General features: G+C 34.7%; 1 protein-coding gene across 2 annotated transcripts; it reads left to right on the top strand.

Moving 5' to 3' along the window:
* The first annotated feature begins 289 nt into the window (after window positions 1-289).
* On the top strand, window positions 290-4,683 carry LOC144650165 (uncharacterized). Of its 2 annotated transcripts, XM_078509825.1 has the most exons (6): window positions 290-554; window positions 1,373-2,002; window positions 2,268-2,474; window positions 3,052-3,181; window positions 3,763-4,110; window positions 4,424-4,683. In XM_078509825.1, exons 2-5 carry the CDS (start codon window positions 1,702-1,704, stop codon window positions 3,839-3,841), a joined length of 717 nt encoding a protein of 238 aa, XP_078365951.1. In that variant the 5' UTR covers window positions 290-554; window positions 1,373-1,701; the 3' UTR covers window positions 3,842-4,110; window positions 4,424-4,683. The 2 variants fall into 2 exon arrangements, with proteins under 2 accessions (XP_078365951.1, XP_078365950.1); XM_078509824.1 differs by lacking the exon at window positions 290-554 and having other exon boundaries at window positions 1,213-2,002.
* The last annotated feature ends 3,526 nt before the right edge of the window (window positions 4,684-8,209 follow it).

Genomic DNA, 8,209 nt, shown 5'->3' with positions numbered 1-8,209 from the left:
ACTTTGAGACAAATCTCTTGGTTCCCCTGCAAGGCTATGATGTCATCTCCAGTGCGATAAAGAGTTCCTCCTGCACCTTCATTGTGTAATGGTAGGTAGGCACTGCGAAATGAATGAGCCACCTCAGGAGTTAGAATTTGATTGTTATAGGCATGAATTGCTTCTCCTTGATCTCTTTGCAACTGCTCAATTTTGCCACTTCCAATGAGTATTCCTTTGTTAGCTCGAGCTGCATCTCTGTCACATGCACATTCTTTAATAAGGTCCTTTGCAGTTTCTAGAGAAGAGGCCACCATCTACAATAGAAAAGTAACTAGTTAAGAAGGACTACCAGGTCATTCATTCAAATCACAAAGGATATGTAAAGTTGATGCCCATATAACTGAAACAAGCTAATTATGATCTTATACATGTATGTTTTCTGAACAAGGTGTTATTCATATAAGATAAAAGTTACCAGTAGGTGAGGCAGAAATACAAGTACACTAATAAAGAACACTGTTAAAAAGAGTTAAAGAACTACCAACTTGTCCCAACTGGCATGCAGAGTATCAGTAAGTATTCTAAATGCATGTGCATGATTTTATAAAGCAGTTTTTTTGGTAGACAATGTTCTGCAGATTTCTACAACATTCGTTCAAAAGAATTTATTTATATAATGTACATTTTCTGGAGTAAAACAACATCTGAGCGGTTTCTTGTTCAGGTGCAACAATATAGTAGGATCAACATTGCACACACATAAACAAACAAACAAAAAGCTGTAAAAAGTAGGAAACTGTTAATTTTATAGCACTAACAAAATTATTATAGTACCTTTTGCCTGCTATATTTTCCTGACTTTTCTGTTGTTGCATTCCTTAATCCCTTATTATTATTATTATTATTATTATTATTATTATTATTATTTATTGTTTAAACGAAAGGTTTATAAGGATAATATACACTGCAACTTACGACAAGCAAGATCGAAGCAGCTGTATAATTGTTTCAACTTAAATTATAAAATTAAAAATACGGCTGCTTGTCGTTAAGTTTATCGATGAATAAAAATATTAAAGATCCGATACCAGGATTCATTGTAAGAAGATAAAAAGCGTTCTCTGGTAAAATATTTTAAAAATTATTAGCTTTCGACAGCCAGACTGCTGTCTTCGACGGATAAAAATGAAGAACTTTATTTTTATCCGTCGAAGACAGCTAATAATTTTTAAAATATTTTACCAGAGAACGCTTTTTATTTTTTTTATCGATGAAGTGATACAAAATTACCTTTGATTTCAAAGAATCCATGCCCACAATCGCTTAATTACCTAGAGTTAGTGATATGATCTAAACAATGAATGAACTCACCATTTTCTTGTTGTAACAGTTTCAAGGCCGAAAGATGCCTTTCCTGAGTTTTATAATGTACAGCCTTTCCACGGCATTCTTCGCAAGGGCAATGAACATGAACGGAACTTCTTTCAGTGCAGAAACACAACGACGAAGGAGCCGGATCCGCCAATCGTTCCGCCATCTTTTTAGTCATATGAGCAGTCAGTGCCACAATACAGCGTTCACCTGTGTTGCGCGGGCAGTCAATCAGCTCCTGAACAGCAGCCAACCAATCAAATGGAACAAAATCATCAGCAACCAATCAAATGAAAGCAGTTTTGGTATAAACTGTTGCGTTGAAGAATTTCCCGCCCTCTTTGCCGCATGGATTTATCAGAAAGAGCATTTTTATTTATAGTGTTGGCGGGATTGTTGGCGGTAGTTTTGGCGTATTCGTCGTCGTATGCAAAAGGAAAAGGTTTTCGGTCGTCACCTTTGTGCGTTTCGCAAACGGTTGATACCAGTTCGGAAAATGATGAAGAGGTGGAGCGAATCATGTCCAAGAGTCAGGCTAGTGTACTGAGTCGAAAAAGAAGTGCAGACGAAGATTTTCAGGAAGAAGGTGATACAGAGAACGATGAGAAACGGCGGGAAACACATGCAGTCGGACCCGCGAAAGTCATTGGTAAGCTTTTTGTTATATTCGCAACGATTAATTCGACTTTTAATCTTCTGTCGATTTAAAAGAAATGATCAAAGGCAGATGCTTCTGTAAAGAACAAATTTATACCTGATAACTCTTTCATGTAATAACTTTGACCAAATGCGAATTAGATCGAGGCCGACGTCTGCGAAGGGAAACTCTGACGCCAAGAATCTAAACATTGTTTTCTTCTTTTGAGGTTGAAGCTCGGAACTAGTGAGTCTAGTGACGGTTATTTTATTTGCAGATTGGTCTCCGGAACAAGTAAAAAAGTGGATTTTTGGCTTATTTGGTGAAGCAGTTGCAGAGAAGTTCCTCGAGGAAGAGATAGATGAGCGGGCATTATTGGAAAGTAAACGGTTGGAAGAGGATTCAACTCTTGAGAAACTTGGTATCGCAACAATCGGAAAGAAAGAGCGTTTCAAGAGAGAGCTTGGAGCTGTCAGACCAGATGGTAGATACACTCTTTTTATTTTATAAGAATATTGTTTTTCCGACCCAAGCTGAATATTCTTATATTTCTGCCGATTTTAGGCTGAAAATATTCTCATGAACATTCTTAAATAATTCCGTTTGACATTTTCGTTTTAGAATTTATAATGATACTTTTTTGCTGTTTAGTTTATTTCTTTTGTGCCGTACATCATACATACTGTAAATATAATAAATGTACCGTTCATCGAACTGTCATAAGCATCGAACATCTCGTTAGTGCAGGTTTTTATTGTTTTACTGGCTAGTTAAAAGTTTTGCCGTTTAGAGAAATAAAGGATTTTATACGGTTCAGATAAAAACATATTAAATTGTATTGCATTAACAAATTTTCAGCTCAAAATGCTATTCTTTTCAAAATCTCGGCCTCGGGTTTATTCTTAAAATATTCTTTAAAATTGGCAAGTATCAGCGTTGATATTCTTATCAAATTAATTTTAATCAAATTAATTTTAAATTTTAAAATAACAGCACTCTTTGAACTGTGAATCACATTTAATCATAGAACGGCCAATATTAATAAGATGCTATTTCTCTAGATAACATTCATCCTTTTGGGCAAAAAAAGAAGAAGATTGATTGTTCATCATTCCGAAGCTATGACAGACTACTAACAAGAGAAGAGAGGGAGCATCTCAGCTGTAAAGACAAGAGTATTTACAACACAAAGTAGGTATCTAATAACAGTATTGTAAATTTCTTGTGTTGTCAGGAAAGGATCTCATTTGAAAAATTATTTCTCTTGAGCTTCCTTTATGAAACTTACAGAATTACTGGTGATGGCAAGAGCCTCTCATTTCTTTGAACATACATGTAATACCAAGATGAAACACTAAGGTTATTTTTCTTTGGTGAAAAGAATGGAATGGAAGTTTTATTTCCAAATTTAGCTGCAGGGCTACAAATAATTTTGTTCACTTGAAAGGACATATGTCCTACAAAGGCACCAACTTGGTCGGACAAAACAAAATTGTGGTCAGACAGATTTTTATTCATCGTTGCTCTAAAGTAATGTATGATCAAAAAATTGTCTGGACATTATGTCTGACCACACTTGTTTAAGATTGTGTACAATAAATTACCTCTTGATGATTACTCAATTACAATAACGAATTCATTTTCAGAGGGTAACACTTGTTAGTTAACTTAAGTTGCTGATGGTCCTCGTCTAAGTATCTGTCTAACAGAAGAATAAATAAAATATGCAAACAAATGATATGTATCAAATATATAATCTGTCCCTTTAACAGAAAAAAGAGGATCACCAAAGAGGTGGAAAAAAAAATGGCCAAAAGGAAGTACACTTCCCAACTACAGAAGCAAAGTTGAAGCGATGGTTGTCGACCAATTTGTTGAGAAGATTGCACAGGACGAAAGTGTCCTTTTCCCTGAATGTGGACTGCGAAAGGAGGCTATACTCGAGATAGTGTTAAAAAAAATAAGGGAACAGCGACGGCAACAGAAAGACGTAAAAATACCCTTGAGACAAGAAGACGTATTGTCAACTGACAGTGCTGAAAGTGAATCATCAAATTCCAGTAGTCCTCCTTCGTCTCAGTTTGAAAGGGTCAAACGATACAGCCTATATTTTGACGAAGGTGAGTGGATTTGAGGATTTCAAAAGGAGGCAAAGTTTGTTGTGAACATTGCATTTCTTTGCTTCTCCCTTGGGAAATTTTTGAAATGAATTGCGGTAAAAAAAAAAATTAGTTAGATGAGTGGGCAAAACACTTTTTTCCTTACCACAACAGGCCACAGAAATTTAACAAGGTGACCAAAAGATGAGGTTCTCTCTCTCTCTCTTTAAGTTTTAAGGTGTGAGAGTCTATGAGCTGGAAGGTTTCAATAACAAAGTGTATTGACATACTTTGTTGAATGTTGCATTTACTTTCACTTATTTTTTTGCCCTAGACATGACCCAGAGTACAGCTGAATTGATTGTCATGGTAGCCCTCCAGAAATCATCAATCAAAGATGTTAAAATGGAGCAGCTGCATAAAATGAGAAAACTGTTCAACCTTGGATTGCTAAGGGGGAAAGACAAAATGACTCATGTCCGAGCCATTGCCAATTCGCTGAAATTAGAGGGTTACGTCACAATATCAGAGGTGGCAGATGGAGAATCCCTAACACGAAACAATGTTCAGATTGCAAAGGAGATTGCTCTTGACTAAGCCCAAAATGGCTAACTTTCTACATGTCATATAAGTTGTGTTCATTATTTGGCCTTAAAACATTCAGATTGATTGGTTTAGGGCACTTACTGTGCAAGTATGTATGTGACTGCAATATCTACTGCAAAGTTGGACATGTTCAGTAAATATAAGTTTAGCATTACAAAAAGCTAAATTTCTGGGTGTCATAGTAAGTTGTGTTCATGATTTCATGTTTTAAGATTGCAAGTCTGGCTTAGGGCACTTACTGTGCATGTGTGTGTGACTTCAATATATCTACTGTCAAGTTTTACATGCATGTTCAGTAAGTTTGGCAATACAAAATGGCTAAATTTCTGCATAGATATGTTAATGATTTGGCCTAGATATACTTATGTATTAATAACCTTGGTTTTTGGTTGCAAATCAGCATAATGCTGGTGAGAACCCTTTAGGCAATGAACATATTGGCTTAGCTGTAATAGAACAATGTAGATAGTATTAATTTTGTTGTCTGATACAAGTGGATGATTTGTTTGGTAGTTAAAATAATTGTTCATTAAATCACAACAGTTTGTTAAATGATGTTTTATTTGATTTCTTTTCTTTCTTTCTTTTTTTCATTGTTACATCGATCTTTACACAACAGTTGAACAGCTGTGTTACAAGTATTGCAAAAAAAAAAGAACACACATGGTTTGTTCGTTATTTCCAAGGTTGATTGAAAATCCCGATAGGGAAAACCCCAAGAAACCATATTCGATAGTTAGAATACCAACTATGGAATTAAATCATTTTCCATGAATGGTGTTCCATTTTCCAAACAGGGAAAATAGTTAGAAACCAAATTTGTTTATATTAAAATCCAAACAAGTATTTTGTTGTAAAATCTGGTGTGGTTTTCATTCTTTCCACATTGGGTTCTGTGGAAATCCAGAAATGAAAAAAGACCAAAATCCAAATTTGGGAATGGGGATATCCTAGTTCGTTTACTTCCTACCATAAAATCCAAATGTGGTTTTGTAAATTTCCAATTACGATAGTCCTGCACACATTTTGAGAAAACCAAGTTTGGTATCTTAAAAATCCAAACTGGTATTTAGTCAAAATCCATGTTTGGATAAATTGTACTAAATCCATATATGGAAAATAGTTGATTTCCACACAAAATCCATACAATTTCCATATAAAAATCGAATTTGGAAATGTGCCCATTTTTCCAGTGGATCCCAGTTGAGTCCCATCTGAATCTAGGAGATGTTATCTTAGCCTTTAAATCTGACAGGTCAAGTACCAAACTATCTTTGATTTAACCTTATTTCCAGAGGGAACAACAGTGTTCGGGGTACAAGATCTTCTAGGCAGCTTAATTTACCGCTTTTTAAGACCAAGTCGGGACAAAGATCTTTTTATTACAGAACTGTAGCTTTGTAGAATGCCCTGAATCACCATTTTAAATTAAGTGAATCGCTTATTTTTTGTAAACGCAAAATGAAAGCTTACCACTTAAATCAGTTGTTAATGTCATAAATTCTACCTATCTAAGATGGTACTTAAGTTTTCAGTGCAAGCAGCTGGCAATATTAATTTTAAAGTCCTAATGCACCACACCTTGACTAGGTTATTAATGTATAGTACATGACTTAAACATGCATTGTACATAGCTGGTAAAATAAGAAGTGCAATGCTCGACCCAGTGATTTTCGATTTTTCTGTTCTTGATTCATTTTAAATAATTGCATAAATTATCTAAGAGAAACAAAGGAAAAGAAAGCATCTAATCACAACACACAGACTAGCTGACCTTGCTATATCTTTAACTATTGTAACAATTTCACTGAAATGTCTTACAGGGTGTTCTTGCAGAGGAACTCAAGCCAATTAACGAATCAATTAGGGCTTAAAACAACCTATATTCGCAGCTGAATGACCACCTCTTGTATAAGAGGGAAAAAAGAAAGACTACCAACAGGTAAAAAAATTGCTCTCAAAAACGAAGTATATATATATATTTTTTAAATTGTAATACTTTAAGCTAATGCATGGACTCCTTTTCATACTTTTGTTGTTGTTGTTGTTTTTTTAATCACGTAAAAAAAAAGGAACATTGTATAAGCTCCAATAGTGTATGTAATTGTAAGTAATGAACGTGTTTTTTTAAGTGTATCAATAAAGTGTGTTTATCTTCAAAAAAAAAAAAACAGGTTTGTAGAAAAGTAATTTGCATGGGCTTGTTGTTACGGATAATAATAGTACTATGCCATTCTAGAATTCCTTTTTTTCCTGATAAAAAACTTAATACAAAAAAACAGATATCATAAGAAATGTTTATTTATTTATTTTGTCAACAACATTGCTGATTGGACATTCAACTTTAAAGAAACAAAAAGGCTATAGTTGATTTTCGTATATGTTGGGATAAAACCAGGAACTGCTACAGTCATTCACCTTAAAATATTATACTTATATCTATTTTTTCTTTTCTTTATTTCAGGTTATGTTCAATGAGAAAAAAAGACCTTCAGCGTCTCCTTCTATGGTCCGAAGTTGAAACAAAAACTCCACCACCAAGGTTGATGAATCAGCTTCCAACCACTAGTGACATAGTAATAAAACCAGACGATCAGCAACATAAGCAACTTTTTGAGCAAAATGCAGTGGTCAGTGCCATTGAAATTAATGAAGGTATGAAATACAAACATAAGAATTTATAATCGAACTAACGGCTTCTTTTTGAAAAACAAACTAAAAAGGGTTAAACTTTGACGTGTTGTCCATAACCAAGACCCATTTGGATAACACGATATTGGACCGTCAATTAGAAGTCAAAGACTATAAGACAGTGAGAAGGGACCGATATGTGGCCAGTTACATACGTTCATCCCGCCTGAGAGTCTTGGAAACACAAACACATATGGCTGAAGCTGTTTATCGACACTAATTTTGTCGTTGGAACAATCTATAGACCACCATCTATATAGACCTCCATTCTTATTGATTTGATTGTGGGCCTATTCAGTTGTCGCATCAACAATAGCCTGAACTTTGACAAGGTTTCAAAAGTATTTTTTCGGGTATTGTCCAGGAAAAAAAATGATTTTCTTAAGTTGCTTTTAAAGCGTCAGAAATTTTGGCGGTTGAAGTAAAAAAAAACCCTGACTTTTTTAAGTTATGGGCAATCTTTTTGGCAATATTATGTTGTTTAAGGATAATTTTCATGTTGATAGCTTTTGTGGTCGGCAAGCGTAACATTGTTATTGATTTCATACAAACAGAGAAGTGCGACTTTTTATAGGCCGTACTAAGGATCAAAAGACACAAAGAGTGCAGATGACTTAAGTGCAAAAATAGCATGTATTCACAAAGTAAAACATATTTATCTGTTTACCGTGTGGTATTTTTGATATTGAAATTGATAAAACCGCGTAGCATATAAATGCGTTGGAACACCTTATCTTCAGTACCATTAACACGATGTCTGCATTGCGATTGTATCATGAAGAAATCCGTTATCTTTTCTCAAAAGAAATCACAGAGCAGCGAA

The sequence above is a fragment of the Oculina patagonica genome, chromosome 4, assembly GCF_052425735.1.
Source record: "Oculina patagonica isolate OP01 chromosome 4, crgOcupat, whole genome shotgun sequence".
Taxonomy (NCBI): Eukaryota; Metazoa; Cnidaria; class Anthozoa; order Scleractinia; family Oculinidae; genus Oculina; species Oculina patagonica.
Note: the sequence above shows the minus strand (reverse complement) of the source record. Positions and strands in the feature narration are given on the sequence as shown.